The following is a 17,992-nucleotide window of genomic DNA, read 5'->3' on the forward strand; positions in this document are numbered from 1 at the left end:
ATGGGAAAAGTGGGGAAATGATGTCAATTGGGTCACTGACCTTGTGTTTGTAAATGTTGTATCATTTAATTTCTTGGACCATTCCAGAACGATGTGGATGTTACTCTGTATAGTGGATGTATCACAAATTTAAAAGCCCTCAACAATATTTGTAATCCATAGGCTAACCAGTGAATTAAAGAAACTGTAAGTCATTCAGAACAGTTAAAATTGGAGAACAAATTGATACTGCTTAAATATGTCACTATACAGTATTATTATATCACATACTTGGAAGCATATTGTACATTTGAATGCCTTGTGCTTTGCACCAGTTTGTCACTATAGAATACATTGATAGTGGCTATACCATTTTTCGTCTTGCCGAAGGCGGTGATGTCACCGTGTTAAGGCAGCTATTTTGTGCACGCATCTATGTGGCATCTTGAAACATGTGCATGTGTAAACCAGTGATTTGAGAGAATGCTCTGAAACTGCCAATGATATGTGCACTAACGTCACTGTCTTGCCAAGGTGAAAAATGGTGTAGTACCTTTTTTTTTTGAATTTGTTGTAATGTTTGCACACTTTGTTGTTGGATGCCAATAAGCTGCAAATTATCAAATCCAAACTAATGCTACCACTTTTGCAAGGTGTGATATTGCTACAGGGAAATAAATGAATAACCCATGTCATTAACTTGATTCAAGGTGTACAAGTATTTAACAGAGAATTTTGGTATCATTTATATGTGTGCTAACAAATGTGCATATCTTTAATAGAGGTCCTGCATGTGACATAGTTAACCACAAACATGGCTCGTATTCAACTCTGTTTAACAGAAGCAAGTCAGTATCTCTAACATACACACTAGTCAACTCTACAGAAAATACATAACTTGCACCACAGGTGGATCCCAACAGTATATTAAATAGACTACATTACGGCCGGGTTACAGGTTCAAATCCTTTGTTTGAAGTCAATCGATAAAAGCATGCAGGGCCTCTATATGATATAACTGTGGGCTATTCCAGTTCAAATCCATATACGCCCTATGATCGGACCTTAATCTCTCCCACACTGGCTGTAGATTTTAAATGGAGTCACCCATTCAGGTAATCCAATTTCACATTATCGCTCCTGTGTGGCAGATTAAGGTCATGTCTTGAATAGGGGACGTACAATGGATTTCAACTGGAATTGCCAAATACATCACCCCAAGTGGTCTTGCTGGATCATTTACTGATATGTTTATAAATTGTTATTGATAATAGTTTTGATATTGTTGTTGCTCCCTATGAAAGTAAACAAACAGTTAAAAGCAAGACTAATGAATGTGACATATTGTGATTGGGTGATAATTGAAACTATAAGTGAAGAAACAAGTTGATGTTAATATCCCTCATTCACAAACAAATACATTGGCTGACCATCCATACCTCTGCAGTTTCAAATCTATATTCTAAAGTTGCAACTAGGTTAGGGAAATGTTTAGAGCATTATATATAAGAATCACATTCACTCACTTTACCAAAATAACTCAGTGGCAGCCCATTTAGGAAATGTTTTGAGCGTTATATAAGAGAATCACATGCACTTTCCCAGAATGAGTAAAAGAAATGCTACACAGCATCATTATTACAAATTTGACAGTCATTACAACATGTCTTTGGTGGCATATATCTGTGTTAAGGTATGTAACATGATTAGCTGAAATAAACTCCAGTGGCAGGAATCATGACTATTATTATATGATAGAGCCTGTGAATGGTGGTTCTAATTCTGACTATTTGTTGTTTCTTTACAGCCACAATCAAGGTCTTTCTTTCACAGAAGAAGAGAGTCCTCTACACAGGATAGAAGTAGCAGTAAGTGCAATACATTTGTTGCATTGGGCTATTGCAGTTGAAATACATATACCCCCTATGGATGACCTTAATCTTGTACACAGAGTGTGAATTTCAAATGGAGTTATTATACCTGAATGGATGACTCCGTTTGAAATAAACAGCTCGAGTATGGAAGATTGAGGTCATGGCTCCCATAAGAGGTGTATGGATTTGAACTGGAATAGCCTACATTTTATTGGTTTTTGTTTTTGCTACTTGACAAGAACTAGTGCTATATTTGTCTTCTCATATCATGCATCACCATGCTTGCACCTCAAACCCTTCCCATAGTGTATAGACCCTGTAAATCACTTCAACCAATGCTACCTCATAATCCTGCTTACCCATATACTAGTGTATTACATCTGACATAGCTCTTAGCCCTATATATAGATAGCAATCTACTTGTTACCATATCCCAACCCTAATGCAGGTGTGTACTGTATACTTATATAGCAATCTACTTGTTACCATATCCCAACTCTAATGCAGGTGTGTACTGTATACTTATATCTGGATCTTGCTAATGTAGTTGTTGTTTTGATGTGGAAGATAACATTAAACTATTGCTGAATATTGTATTTGCATGAGGTGTTTGGAAGTCTGTACAATGATTTTAATACTTGGTGTTAGTGGTGTAGCTGCCTAGTCTTCTGAGCTATGAGATATCAACCTACTTTTCCTGTAGAATGATACTGAATTACACAATGTAATAAGTAGCTAGATCTGTCATATAAGCTTAAAGGCCCATTCAGTGATCCCAGCAAAAGTTTATAAAATGACAAGTCATTAAAATTGCTGTGAGGAATTTTTGAAATGAAAAACTTGAGGAACACTTGAGGAAAACTTGGCAAACCTTGAGGAAAACTCGTTCAAATAAAATACATGTAGCTAATTTCTCTACAGTTTCATGTTGAACTGTCCTATTTTATTTTTAATACACAGCTTATGGCTTAACCACTAGCAAGCAATGTTAGCACATCTATGCTACTAACAAAGGTGCAAAACACTCAACTTTTATGTTTTTCTGAATGAACTAATCGCTAAATAGGCCTTTAACTAGAAAGAATTTTGATATTTACTACTTCTCAATAAATCACAAAGAGCAATAATTATCAATTATGTATGTGGGGAGAAATTCCTGACAGTGACTTGTGACTATTCGCTGTCGTAGTGTGACATCCAAGTTTAAAGTTGCTAGGTAAACTAGCTCATGCTATCTTCGTTCAGAACCACAATCAAACTGATCACAACACAGAGTCAATGGGTTGCTAACAGGTGTGCAAACCAAGCGTGAACCAGTAACTAGTGTATGATGTATTCACTACGACCACAAATATCTATTAGGTATATCGTTAAGAATTTGGCAGACAGCCGAATCTGGTAAATTGATGTTACGCATGAATTATTTTTGAAGTAACAAACAAGGGATTGATCTATTTCAGGTTTTTTTTAGTAACCCCATTTCAAATTCACACACTCTGTGTAGAAGATTAAGGTCATATCTTACATTGATGTACAATTTGTCCATTTTGAAGTAAAGTACACAGTAAATTACGCAGTTTCGGCATGCCATAATGTCAAAAGGAGTTGGCTGCACACAAATGCATGAGCATATGTGACCCTCAGCACAACTGAGCCCTGAAGTCGCCAATCATCATTTTTGCGATATTCAACCAAAATATTCTGCTTGAAATTAGCTTTAAAATGATGTATATCATGTCTATAGTACTTGCCATTTAAGTAGTGAAAAATCAATAAAACAGTCAATAAATCCTTTGTTTCCTATTGTTTATTGTTAAGTTCGATGGATCATATCTCAATAGTGGCACTGGCGACATCCGGGCTCAGTTGTGGAGGATGGTCACATATTAATATGTGACGCACGATACGCTTACGCAAAATGTGCGTACATTACTTCGTACTTCAAGGTGGACAAACTGTAGTTTAGATTTCAACTGGGGTAGCCCAATTTGCAACAAGGGTAATTTCAACAAAAGCAAACTCTGGTTGCCTAGTACAACGGCATACATGTGTATTTGCATCCGACATAGCATGCACTTAAAATGAGTACTTTGTGAACTGGTCCTAGGTTATGTAAAGTTCTATGTCATGATGTACACTCTGTGCAGGCTGAAGTATCACATGAGGGAATTACAAGTGAAATACTTGTAATCAGTGTGCTCAAAGAATGAATGCTTGCTGCAAATGAGCGTATGAATATCAGCAGCATTGATTATGTATATTGTCATACTTCAGGTTAGCCAGAGTATAACTTGCTACAAATCTATGGTTTCCCTGTGTATTGCATGACATTGTATCACAGTAACAGTTGCACATCAGGGTTTTCTTTATATTATCTGATCTGAAGAGGTAAAAACTGAAATTATTACCTCTTCATCAAAGGGTACTAGCCAAGGGGTATTTTTATGTGAAATTATGATCTTAGTTTGGTAATTCCCAAAATAATTGAGTTGTAAGAAGTCTACAGTAAAACTACTTTTAGGGATGAAATAACCAGTGCCTGAGTGCTTATGAGTTCATTGAATTCACTAATAGTAAACTTGCAGTATTTTCAGGAGTACGACATATAGTCATATAGAATATATGCAATTTTGCATGTAAAGAAAACTCGGATGAACACAATTGATTGTACCTTGCGTTTTTAAAGACTATTGCATACTTAAATCTAAGCAGCAATTGAAGTGTGAGCAAAGCCACGCCTCCATTTTATACCTTGTACCGCTTTTTTTGGAATGGCGGTATAATAAGCTTGCATTTAAAGGTGTCATAATCAAAACATTTTCTAAGATACAGAGACTTGCAAAGCGACACAAGGCATCTGTAACTCTAGGCCCAATATTGGATTTTTTTTATTTTCCCCACTTTTCTAGGGACAGAAAATAAGGAGAAATAAAATTCATTCATTCGCCTAATAGGGAAACATGCATGATTAAATTGTACTTTAGGGTAAGAGAGTATGCAATGGCCTTTTTAAAGTAGAATGACTGGAATGGATTGATGTGTTTGATGGTGTTAATTGTGTTTATGTTTTATTCAAAATGCCATACTGAAGCTTTAAAGGGATACACAGTCATGTAATTTTTTGACACTTAAAATGTAAGACCATCTTGATAAATAACTAAATTGAGATAGAATATGTAAGTTGCGATTTAAAAAAACCATGACCTTGTTACTGAATTTGACTCAAAACTGTTGTATTCTGGTATTCTTTAAGTAAATAGAAATAGAGCATCTTCAAATACACAATACGTGTGTCAATTATTCCATCATGTGTTAAATATACGGCTGTCATCATATACAGGTGATTCAACAACTCTTCCTATACTTTTGTACAGGAGCCAACCGTTGTTAATCCGTGATGAACACACACTTTTGCAGTAAGCGTATAGCGATCGCTGAACGCAAGGTTACTGTCAGACGCGTTACGCATGAGCGCGTAAAATTCGCCATGCCTGGAATGTAAGCGTAAACATAAACTCACTTATGTTGGCGGAAGCAGCTAAATATTACCGCTTTATTCTTTAGTTTTATTGCTGATATCAACAGAGAAATACCGCGATCTTCTTGTAAGGTTGAGTGGCAATGACAAACAGACATTCCGAATGAAAGAATTATGTAAATTAGACATCTTTAGCTTGTTTCGTTGTTGAAAGGAATTCAATCATGTTTCATCGTTGTTCATCACGATTAACAACTTCGCGTCCAACTGCGTCTCGTGGTTTACTTACCGGGCAGCTGAAGTAAACCACGCAGACGACGCGAACGCATCGTTGTTAATCGGTGATGAACAATGGTGAAACATGATTGAATCCCTAATTCTATTGTTCACCTTTCTCTTTGAATTGACCTTGAACTTTTGGTGCGGAAACTAAACAAGTTCTAAGGTTTGGTTTTCATTTCAGGATGGCAAAATCAAAATCTAGTTTGCTGGTAAAATGACTGTATATCCTATAAAGATTTGATAAAGAGAAATATATTGTAATTTTAATAAAGCCTTAAAGTACCACGTTTAATTTGGTCCAATAGCACTATTGGTGTCTGGTTAGGTAATGATGACTATTTTTATAATACCCCGGTGATGTAATAAATTGTATCAAGCATAATAATTAATATTTGCATAGTGTTATCATTTTTTATTTTAAAATAAAAAACAAAAGCACTGCAAATGTTCAGGGTACGATAGAAAGAGCCATCAGTACCTATCGGGGCACCGATAGTGCTATAGGACCAAAATTATACATTTCGTCTAACCATAGTTGGCAGAGTTTGGTATGTAATAAAAACTAAATATATTTTGAACAGATTCGGAAAATGTGTAGTACATAAATGCTATACACTTCTTAATCTTACCTATTAGCTAAAACAACATTCATTTGCAACATTTTTCTAAACCACCTGAAACAAACAATTACCGTTTGGTAAATGATGCTAACCTCCTAATTGATAATGCCATTCACTAATGCAAACTTATGCTTCATCTACCGTATTATAGTCGGGATATTACAACCTGGGCTTAATGTGAATAGGATCACATTCTCTATAGTGTAGAAAATATCTAACCCAGAATATCAACTACAACAATGCATACCGTATTTACTGTATTAAATGACCCCCCCCCCCCCCTCTTTTTACGACAAAAAAAATTACTGAATGCAGAAAATGTCCATGCCATAGCATGTAAGCATTGTAAGTAAGCTTCAAACTGGCATGTCATGATCGCGAAATCGCATGGACAAATCCTATTCTAACTTAAATTTCCATCCAATTCATTACCATGTTATAATAGATTGTTCATGTATTTAACTAAATCAATTGCATTCTTGCATAAAAATTTACCTACAGATCTAATTTGGTACTATTTTCCGATAATGTGGATCCTGTATGATTGCCGTCATGTTGAATTTCAACCTGGAAGTTGCATGTCGCAAATTCCTGAAGTTTTATTTTGCAAAATTTTTTCCATGAAAATTCACTTCTAATTATACCCCCTTTTTGAAATTGCAGCGCCCCTGGGGCATTCAATAGAGTAAATACGGTGTCTAAGATAATTTTTCACTGTCTCGCTTGCAAACTCTCTCTCTTCCTCCTGCCTGTCTCTCTTTTCTTTGTCTTCATTCCCTCTGAATCTCTCTGTCTTTCTATTTTCTCCCCCTCTCCTTCTTGCTCATTCTCACAGCCTTTCAATTCTAATACTACCACTACAATTTATAACTCAACTTTGCTCTAATGCCTTTCTAACTCACAAATTTCAACATATCAAAATTGTTCACAGAGCTAACTCAGCTTAATACAATAGATTTTAAATTGAAAGAAAGGAATATATTCTCAAAAATTATTTATTTAATTTACATTATACTCTGTCAAGTTCTTGTAACTGACTTGTAATGTTGAGTAATCAAACGTGCTTCAACATTGTTTGACGTACTATTTAAAGGCACAGTGAATGTAAACTATGTGTGTAGCCTTGATATTACCATTCAGATGACTGTATCTACCTGCCAACCTTGTGGGGTGAGGGACACTCAAACTGGTAGATACATGTATGTGCTGCTTACATTGTCAAAAGTATTATCTTTTGAATGCTTCATCCAATTTAGGTCTTGAACTGGGAGTTGAAATTAAGCCAAATAGTATGGATTGAGCATGAAAATATAAATTTATTTCAAAGATGTTGAAAGAACCAAAACAAGGTGAAAATGGATTGGTTTAGGGGCAGCAGAACAGCTTAAAAATGAGTGCAATCAAAGTAGCACATGCCTGTATAGCCCTGATATGTGAGTGACCCTCCCTCTAGCTTTCCAGTTCTTCTGTTACCAGAGAATCTTCCTTGCCTGTATTCACCATTGTGATGGCATCCTTTATTTAATTTAATTTGCCGTGTCAATTTGGGGAGACAATAAAAAGTTTATTTCTATGTGTCTTAGTGTTGTCCGTACAAAGTACTGATAGCTCGGAGGGGACAAGAAATCGCTTGCTGACCAGAGTCAAGGACTTTATTAGTGGAAGCAGTGAGAAAGCAGGCAAGAGTTCCAGACCTAGCTCAAGTAAGTGAAGTGTTATAGAGCAGCTTTGTAATTGATATGTGATGCACCTGCAGGTTGAGGTAAAAAAAGGTCCCTATCTTAATAGCTGCTTTGTTATATTTATGGTTCAAGTGTAATAGAGCAACTATGTACAACTGAAAAATGATGCACCTGTATATATGGTTGAGGATTAGGTACATGTAGTTAGGGATGACCTGATGCACGCTGAGGTGAAAATAATCCCATGTTTAATAGCTGCCATCACATATTTATGGTTCAAGTGTAAAAGAGCAGCTACCGTATTTAGTCAAATAGTCGCCCCCTCAAATAAACGCCCCCCCACCACTTTTTTCAACCAAGATGTTTCAAAAATGCCGATATTTCCATGCTATCTTGTGTAGTAAGCTTACCAAGTTGCGCACATGGTCGATAATAGCGTCAATAATTGGCGAAAATCTGGATCAGAAACCCGGGAGTGAACCAAAAGTCAGTGTTAAAAGTTCATAGTTTGTCATTTAACGTGACTTTTAAGCTTACCTAATGATTTAAACGGGAATTGTCGTGCTAAAAATGACCTCTTATAAACGCCCCCCCCCCCCTTGGTAAAATGTAACGCCCCCGGTATACGGTATGTAAGTGATATCATGGTATGGGTATGTAATGCACCTGTAATATGTGGTTGAGGATTATGGTAGTCAGGGATGACCTGGTGAAAGCTGAGGTGAAAATGGTCCCATTCTAATAGCTACCTTGTTATATTTATGGTTAAAGCATTGGTGGAAATGATATGGGAAATTGGTAATCAATGTTATGTAAAATCTGGTCACAAATTTCATCAGGAAACCAATTACTTGTTTGTATTTGACAATGTAGATCATTACAAAATGTGTTTGTCACTTGTGTGTGTATGTAATGATTAACATAACTTTAGCAGGTAACTTACAAGCACCTTCATTACTCTAGAATAGCACAAGAGAATGTATACTACTTATACTAACAAAGATCGCCCTACCCGCACCAAATACTTCAGAGATGTAACCTTTCTGGATATTCTCAGAAATTCATATTTGGAGCCATAACAAAATATTCCGGATGTGCAAAAAAAAAAAAGAAAAGAAAAATATGTTTTTTTTTTTTCAGGAATTGGATGATGATATTTCAGCCTAACAAGAGCAAACAAAATTTCTAGGGGGTGATTTCCCGGACGAGCCCCCATAAATGTTTGATGACACATGCAACGCTCAGCCGTCTGACCAAGGGTCGGATCCATTTTCAGGATATGGATCTCTACCCATTTACATCTCTGATAGTTTCAATGCATGACAAAGCAAATCATTCCACAAGTTTGCACTAGATGTAGAGGGCTTACTTCAGGACAAGGCTTACTCTTATCTTTTTGAACAACTTGCCTGCCAGCACATATTATGAGCTGTATTGGACCAGTTCCTATATCCAATACCATTTTTACAACTCATTGGGCAAGTGCTAAAATTGAGCCCTACTTCAGGAGTAGCACCTCTTCTATAGAGGGTATGCAATACAACGTCACTCAGGACAGAGTCGTCTTCATTTAAATAAAATTCTGTACCACAGGGCAATTTGCATGATACTACAATAAAACAGGTGATAGGTATGAATGGTTGTGGAATCGATCTAAAGACCTGTCCCTCTGTCATCTTAAGCTATCTAAAAACTATCCTCCAACATGGCTGCCATTTCAATTGTTATACCGTTCCGGTTGATTTATTGCATACACTCTATAAAGTAACATGAACATGCAAAATCACCTGGGTACCTGTCACATTAACATTATGCATGAAGCATGTGGATAATACTCATACATTGGGGCACAGCACATATATAGAAGGAAGAAATGTGCAGTACCAGTTAGCAGTGTTAACTCTCTCTCTCTCTTTCTCTCTCTCACTCTCTGGAAATTGGGTGCACCTTTGTTCGCAAATTGGCCTAATTTTGGCTAATTTTCTCTAATTGACTGATAGTTATACAGAATTGCAAATTCTTGTATGCCAAATCTGATTTTCACTGAGCCAAATGGTGATATTCAGCCTGAGTAAACACTGCTGGTAAGAGAATGATAAATATGAGCCACTCTGCATGGTCCATGGAGGTTTTGACGAGTTACCATTTTGACATGTTCAATTCAACATTTCAACATTTCATTTTGATATCAAGCTGCATTCCATGCCTATGAAGTATCAACATTCAATACTTAAATGCATCCAATTTTGTAATCATACGTCTCCATCATTCAAAGAAGTGATTTCTCAATTTATGAAGTGGAATATTGAGGAAAATTTGGAATTCCAACCAAATTCAACAGTGTTATTGATTCCAGATCCAACCATTTTTATCCATAAAAAGTGGAAAGGGTGTGGAAGAATTTGGATTTCTAAACAAAATTGTCTAATTTTAGGCCAAATTGTGCAAAATGAACTGCATTTTATAAATTTCAGCAATTTTCAGCTGGAATTTCACATGTAACTCAGGGACTGCCTTTTGAGGAGAGGAAGAGCAATCTCTACTGCTCTCATTAAATCTGATATAGCAGAGTGATTTTTTGCTCTCCTTATAGTTGACCATTCTCTCCTTACATTCTATTGTAAACGCTCTAAACATCTCTCCTTGAAGGTTCCAGAAGAGCTATTTAGTGCTCTCCTGCAAATTCTAAAAGAGAGTCCCTGGTAACTGGATGTGATTTTGATGTTACTTTATTACAGATACACAGATGGATGTGCATTGGTATCAGAAGAAAGCTCACATTTTTGTCATTATCCCAGTAAAATATAGTGCCAGAGATTTATTAGAAGTTGTGAACAAAAACATGGTGAATTGTGGTAACCACAACCGGATACACATTTTTGCTTCTCATACCAAAATCGCTGGAACAACACAACTCAAAATTTGATAGGTCTTAATGTAAGATAGAAAACAGAACATGAAAAAATTGGACAATGCCTCTTTAAGTTAACCATACATAAAGAATAATGGCTCATTTATAAGTTGTATGATTTTATCTGTAGCTGCCAGTACCTCATCATCAGATTCACTAGCTAACTTTGACGCTCCTGAGCCAACACCAGCAGCTCCACCAGACCCACCACCACCTCAACTACCAGAAAGAAGGGTAAGTCAATAGAAATCCAAACAAAAAATAAAGAAGTAAAATAAAAGGTAAAACATGGGAAAGGTTCTGTTTAACAATTGTGTAAGTTGGCAGGGATTGTGAAATGTAAGCAATTTTCCAGTGCATTCTGGATGCTGGCTATTATTGTAGTTCCTGTAATTTTGCATTGTGACAACATTGCTGTTTCCATTAAAAGAATTAATTAATTAAATTTACTTGTTCTCCTCTTCACTGTGTTGATCAGCCAGGCGTGTAACACCATGGATACATGAATGGGCAATTGCTTCATGTGTGGTGTCTACAGGAGTGGGTGGGCTGTTTCTAATATGCTTGTTCATTTTGTTAAGTAAAACATGTATGTAATTCACCATAGTGAAAGATTTTCATAAAGTAGAAAGTTAGATTATTTAAACTCTGACATTTTTGACTGAAACAGGAGATCTCACCGTTGGCAGAAGATGACTCTGAGGTTTGTATATTATTGGTTATGTGTGCTACAGTAACCATGGTAATGCAGAATGGGATAGCATATAGAAGGGACATGGTGATTGGCAATTACAACTCATACAATGAAATATATGGGTGTCATATTAAAGCCAACATCTACATATAGATGAAAACTTGTTGTGTAGTAAACTTGAAAATAAAAAGAGTTTGGGTTCATAATGTGCTTTACTTTCTTGTAATTAGTTGCATCATTCATAGATCTGCTGTGGTGGTTGTTGCATAGTACTGTCTTAACATGGGAAACAATATATAAGGATATTTTAATGTAATGCCAAATATGTAATATTTTGCTGATGTGATCTCACCAATATCCATGACTTACCATGTTGTATACAAAACATTTTCAACTTGAGTGAGTTTATACTGCAACCAGCAAACTTAAAACATACCTACATTAATACTGTTTCTTCAGGCTGACCAATGTAATTTCAAACTTTTTATTGGTATCCGTCTTCTTTATAAATAATCATTCAACTCGTAAATGTCATCCATTGGTGTCATTCAGAGAAATAAATTCCAGAATTGATAGGTGGTTTCACAATTACATGTACAGGGTGTCTCAAGTCATGCTACCATTTTCAAAGCTTATAGCCTAGGATAGGAAAGGATAGGATAGGAAGCTGTATTTCACCACTAGGGCCCCAATCAACAAAGTTATTTTCCCAGGGGCTGTAGACATAACACAACATTCATAGATCTGCTGTGGTGGTTGTTGCATACTACTGTCTTAACATGAAGCAACTAACAGCAAAAATAAAGATATTTTGACTATAATACATTGTTCAGTTATTATGACACCCTGTACATGGACATCATCACACAATCAGCTGATATGACAAAATGATCAAGGAAGTATAATGAATACTTGAATCAACCAAAGGTATGGAGACCACCTAAGCATAATAGAGCAAGATCAATTATGTGAGTCAATTTATAGGTATTGTGGTGTGAAGAATGTAGCATAGTTGTTGTATCAACAACAAGCCATAGGTCAAACAGGCACATCATTGCTTAAAGGGGCATTTTGTGATCCACAACCTCACCCCCACTTCCAAAAGGTTGAGATATACCATCACAAATCTTGGACTACATAATGTATGAACACATAACATTTCTTGCAAATTTGATCATTTGCCAAAGAAATTGTTCAATTTGTTTTTTCTGGCTGTCAACAGCCAGTAATTGGTGTAATACATATAATTATGCATAAGTTCAATAGGAATCAACTGAAATTTTGGAAATTAAGTTTTGTTATCGATATATATCAATTTTATACTGAAAAAAGAAGATGTTGTAATCACAAAATGCACCCTGAAAGTCAAATTACACTAGTTCCCAGAATGCACCTGTGGAATATATTGTCTGTATTGATACAGAGGTTTCTTCATATTTCAAAGCAGAAATGATGTAGAATTAGGTACTTAATGAAATAATATCAGTCATTACAGCAATTACAAGAATGACTGAAATGTTAAAATTTGAGCAGGTATGAGATCTTACAATGCTGTGCATTTTGTATGCCATATCTTTTCATTTGCAGAAATCTTCTGTACATTTCCAAGCTCTGCAGCAAATGAAAAATCAGGTAAACGAGGTGCCCAAGTAACCCTAGTAACGACCTCAACTCAGCCCTATTGTGTAGGTGCGTGATATAGTTTTGATGATACTCCTCATGTAGCATCATCAGCAATAGCTACAGCAGCCAGAGTTTTCAAGCACTTAAAGAGGGCTAGTGGAATTCAGCTTGTAGCTCACAACTTGGGGCTGAGGGAGAGCAATCACAAGGAGGGGTGAAGGATCATGCTTACTAGCGGGGCTGAAAAAGGCTATTATTTGCTCTACATATTAAGAAAACCTAACATTTTATGTTAAATCATGGGTTACCACTCTCACATTCATTATATCTGTCTTATCATGTTTCAATCTAATGTTATGTTATCTTTTGAAACATCTACTTAACTTGCTTAGCATTTGCTGTAGAAAAGAAAAGTACAATGTTGGAGCATTTATCAACAAAAATACATATATTTTTTGTTGTTGTTTCAGCTTATTCTTGTACAAGAATGGTTTTTTGTTTTTTTTGGATTTTTTCTTCAAGAAATCTGAACAATTCACTTTATTTTTTCAAACAAATCTGCACAAATGGCTCCTTTTTGTCTTTATAATTCTTGGTCCATCAGATAGGACTGTAGCCAAAATGAATCCAGTGACGTTGACTTATTCACTTCTACAGCAATTTATAACTTTTGCCAAAAAGTTTCTTATAATCATGTTTTAACATTGCTAATCTATTTGCTGCATTTAATTCCTTGTTTATAATTTTAAACAGGAATTATACTTACTTTATATTAATTTGGATACTATTAACAGTTCTATTCTAAATTTTAAAGTGGCTGAAAACAACAGTTTCATGACTATTTACTGGCTATGATTTATATCTGTATTTTTCAACTTCAATGAGCCCAACTGCAAAATTCAACATTTGAACATTATTTGAGGGCCTAACATTATTGGGCCCTAGTTAACCACATATGTATCAGATATTTGAAGCATCAGGTTATGGACATAGGAATTGAATCCATGCCTACATATATCAACCAAACTTAACCACCATATTGGACAGGCTTAGAAATCTGTGTCAATACCTGTGAATCCATTTGGATTTGTGAGAATCCTTAATTTGTGCAAATGTATGATTGCTGCGATTTACGTACCTACCTAATATAACAAAAATACTACCGCTTCACTTCATGATTAATCAAAACAAAGATCACCATTTTGGGGGTTCAGTTGCTTCAAAAATGAAGTATCTGTATATGTTATATAAGTAGTCATACCAAACTCAGTGCTTCAGGGTTACACTTTATTTCACTCTGTAAACTCTCGCTAGTGTCAGGATGTCTATACAATTCTACATGGATCTGTGCTGTTGATGTTTTTAGATAATCTTTGCACAATGGATTCACAGATTTTGTGTCAGATTTCTAGGTCTGTTAGATTTACTAAAATTACATTGTAAATTGTGATATAAAAAAGACTCATTCCTCCTTAACTTAGGCAACAGATCCCTAGCAATAAACTGATATTTAAAAAACATAACAAAGAAAGACTAGCTGTTTTGCCAGTATATGCAACTTTGAAATCACTTTGTAAAGAGGTAATATGGTTTTACCACTGACTACCCAATCTGTTGTAGTGATGTTTTGATATTCTGAATCATAATTCAAAAACATAGTTCATAATTCATATTCAGAAACAAGAACATTGTATGCACTTAACTTGCTGCAGGATAGTGCAGAAGCCCCTGTCCTGCTCCGATATTCTCTCTTAGATCATGTAAATACTTGCAAACATTCTTCCTTTACACCAGATGTATTGTATGTCCTGTTACTTCCTAAAGTTGAAATATATATGTCCCATATGTTACTTCATTGAATCACACCTAGAGAATGCCTTGATCTACATGCTGTAAGTTCCTATTGACTTCACACCTATATAATACATATGAAGAGCTTTGTTTCAAAACCCCTTACATCCACTTGAGCAATTTTGAGATAACATCAATAAATCATCAAAAAAAGTACTTATATGGGGGTTTCCAACAAAAGCAGTGATGAGCATCCCGCCATAAACTGCTTTTGTTGAAAACCCCCTTATATCAGTGATTTTTTGATGATATTTTGATGTGTTCTCAAAATTGCTCAAGTGGATGTAAGGGGTTTTGAAACAAAGCTCTTCATATGTTGATAAGTTGACTTTTCATTCTCACATACCATACTGACATTACTGTGTAATCTTTGCTATGAAAACTGACACTGATGTGCAAATAATGTTAACTCATACACTCCTATGGAAGACATGACCTTAACCTTCCACACAGTGAGCGAGAATGGGGGTTACCTAAATGTGTGACTCCATTTGACACCATCTTTGTGGGAGATTAAGGTCATGTCTTCCCTAGGGGGTGTATGGATTTAATTAACTAACAACTTTTTAAACTTAATTAAATACCACAGCTAGTCTCCTGACAAGTCAATAATTGTACTTCTCATAATTCCTTTCCTTTATCTAGCAGCCAGTAGCTACAGACGTAATCATTTAATCATAATCATTGTTCTTATTTCAGTTTCTGTTTTCACTTAGACCTAATTTAACTTTGATGCTCATGGAAAAAAATCAAACAAAAGGTTTCCTAAAGAATTGTATAAAGAAAACTTGTTTGCAGGACTAGACATTTTGTTGAATCCAGGAATCTTGTGCCCAGAATATTTGGACATATAGGTAGAAATTTTCAGTTTCAAATTTGCTGCCTTTGGCCCCCATGGACCAGATTGTATCACAAATGATATTAGAAATGTTGTTATCTTGGTAGGAAATTTAGCTTATCTGGCTTTTTCTAGGCCTACACATTGATTTACTACCTTCATCTATGAGCAGTATTTCAATGATTCACTGCTTTTTGTGGTAATCAACATCAAATTACAACAGCAATCTCATCGGAGATAAATTATGCGACAAAATACTACTTCTATTTATAGGTTAATAAATACATATCACTTGTTGAGAGTAAAATTGTATTGTAAATAATGCACACATACTGAGATGTTGATGGGATAGTACATTAGACATATCAATATCTCAGTACAAGTGCATTATTTTGTACAATTTCTCGAGTAACAAGTGAAAGGCGTTTACCTATTTCAGACACAAGACAAAAATTTTTATAACAAAATTGTCACTAAAAATGTTGGAAAATGCAAGCGAATATATATACACCAACCCGCAGGAAAAATGAATGCGTCCGAAAGCATTTCCCATTTGCTCTGAATGGTTCTCACTATCTAGGAGTGTATGAATACTTTGTAATGGACAAAAACAGTCCAAAATGATGAATGCATAAGTTGACAAAAACTGTGCATCAATGATATATCATCATGTCCAATCTCAAAGGGTTTGGGATTTACTGAAAAGCTTAATCGTTTTGAGCTACCATGTACCTGTATGTTTGACAAACAAGTTAGATTTTTAAAAGTTAATAGACCTTTTGTTTGATTTTGTACTCATAAGCCATTCTGTAACTTGCCTCATTGCCTCATAATGATATATGCCATACTACAAATCTTTGTAATACCCATTAACAAGATTCTTGTTAATTTTAATGACTTATAATCAATGTACATTGCTGACTGGCATCTAAAAATTTAAGATACAAATGATAATGCTTCCATTAACTTAACCCCATGGGCACTACCGGCAGAATCAGCCTCTAAGAACTATTTGATTACAAGGGGGGGGGGGGGTATATATAGTGTATTGAGCCAATCATTTTATAAGGTAAAAATAGTCAGCAGGATTGAATGGGGTAAGCTTAAAATGGTTAAGAAATATAAAAACTCTATTTTGATTGGTTAGTCAGGTGATTATACCATGTTATTAATCAATCTGGGGCATTGTAAGAAAGTCAGTAGTGTTCATGGGTTAATAGCCACCCACATCGGGGGGGGGGGGGTTCTTAAAAAATTACAGGGATGTGCCACACAAACTTTAGGATGCAGACTTTTTCTATACCTACTTTTTGCTGATTTTGCCACTCATCAGTATACCAATTTTTCACAAAAAGCACCCAAATGTGGGCGCTTTTAGGGGCACTTTTGCCCAAATGCACCCAATTGGGCGCATTGGTCTCCACTGAAAACCCACCATCGATATACCAAAATCGCTGAAAAGGTACCCCAAAACCGTGGCACATCCCCATATACCTTCAACCAGGGAGAACCCCCTCCAGGAACCAGTGTTGTTTTTTCAATTGTGATGAAATATCAGATTACTATGACTTTCTTTGTAAAACCAGTGGTATCTTACATGAGGGCTACATAATAGCAGACAATGATAATCTATATGTTATATTGCCTTCACACTGTATAATACAAAAGAATGGTTTATAGTTACCTTGGGTTCATCACAATGGAAAAAAACCTATATATTCGTCAGAAAAAACATTTGGTTTCATAATTGCTATCATTATTAATGCATGTCTCATTTTAACAATTGGATCCTTACACCTTTTCTTAATTTTCTCATCATTTCAGCCACTTACTCAGAACCACACACCATCTCAAGTCATAGAACCACCTCGCACACACATGATCAAAACATGAACGGTGATGACGCTCCACCTCCACCATTGCCAGTTAAGAGGGAACAACGAAAGAGTTTGACAGAAGGTCCTAGGAGGCGGTGCTGAGTACAGTACTCCTAGGGAGATGACATTGAGGAGGATGTACCACCTCTGCTTCCACCTAAAGGTGGCGGTACGCCTTCTAAAGGGGTTGCATCCCCACCTAAATGTGACACACCTGTGAGTTTATCATCACAGAGTAGTACTCCTACCAATGAACTAAATAGTATAGATGAACAACACCACA

The 17,992-nt window shown here is 35.8% G+C and overlaps 1 protein-coding gene across 1 annotated transcript in view; it reads left to right on the top strand.

Moving 5' to 3' along the window:
- Positions 1–17,725, top strand: part of LOC140147572 (dedicator of cytokinesis protein 3-like) — a 122,700-nt gene extending 104,975 nt beyond the window's left edge. Inside the window, exons 44-48 of the mRNA XM_072169352.1 lie at positions 1,787–1,847; positions 10,957–11,060; positions 11,497–11,529; positions 13,108–13,152; positions 17,657–17,725. Coding sequence (XP_072025453.1) covers positions 1,787–1,847; positions 10,957–11,060; positions 11,497–11,529; positions 13,108–13,152; positions 17,657–17,725 — 312 coding nt within the window. The remainder of the gene's footprint in view (positions 1–1,786; positions 1,848–10,956; positions 11,061–11,496; positions 11,530–13,107; positions 13,153–17,656) is intronic.
- The last annotated feature ends 267 nt before the right edge of the window (positions 17,726–17,992 follow it).

Source organism: Amphiura filiformis, chromosome 3, assembly GCF_039555335.1.
Source record: "Amphiura filiformis chromosome 3, Afil_fr2py, whole genome shotgun sequence".
Classification (NCBI taxonomy): domain Eukaryota; kingdom Metazoa; phylum Echinodermata; class Ophiuroidea; order Amphilepidida; family Amphiuridae; genus Amphiura; species Amphiura filiformis.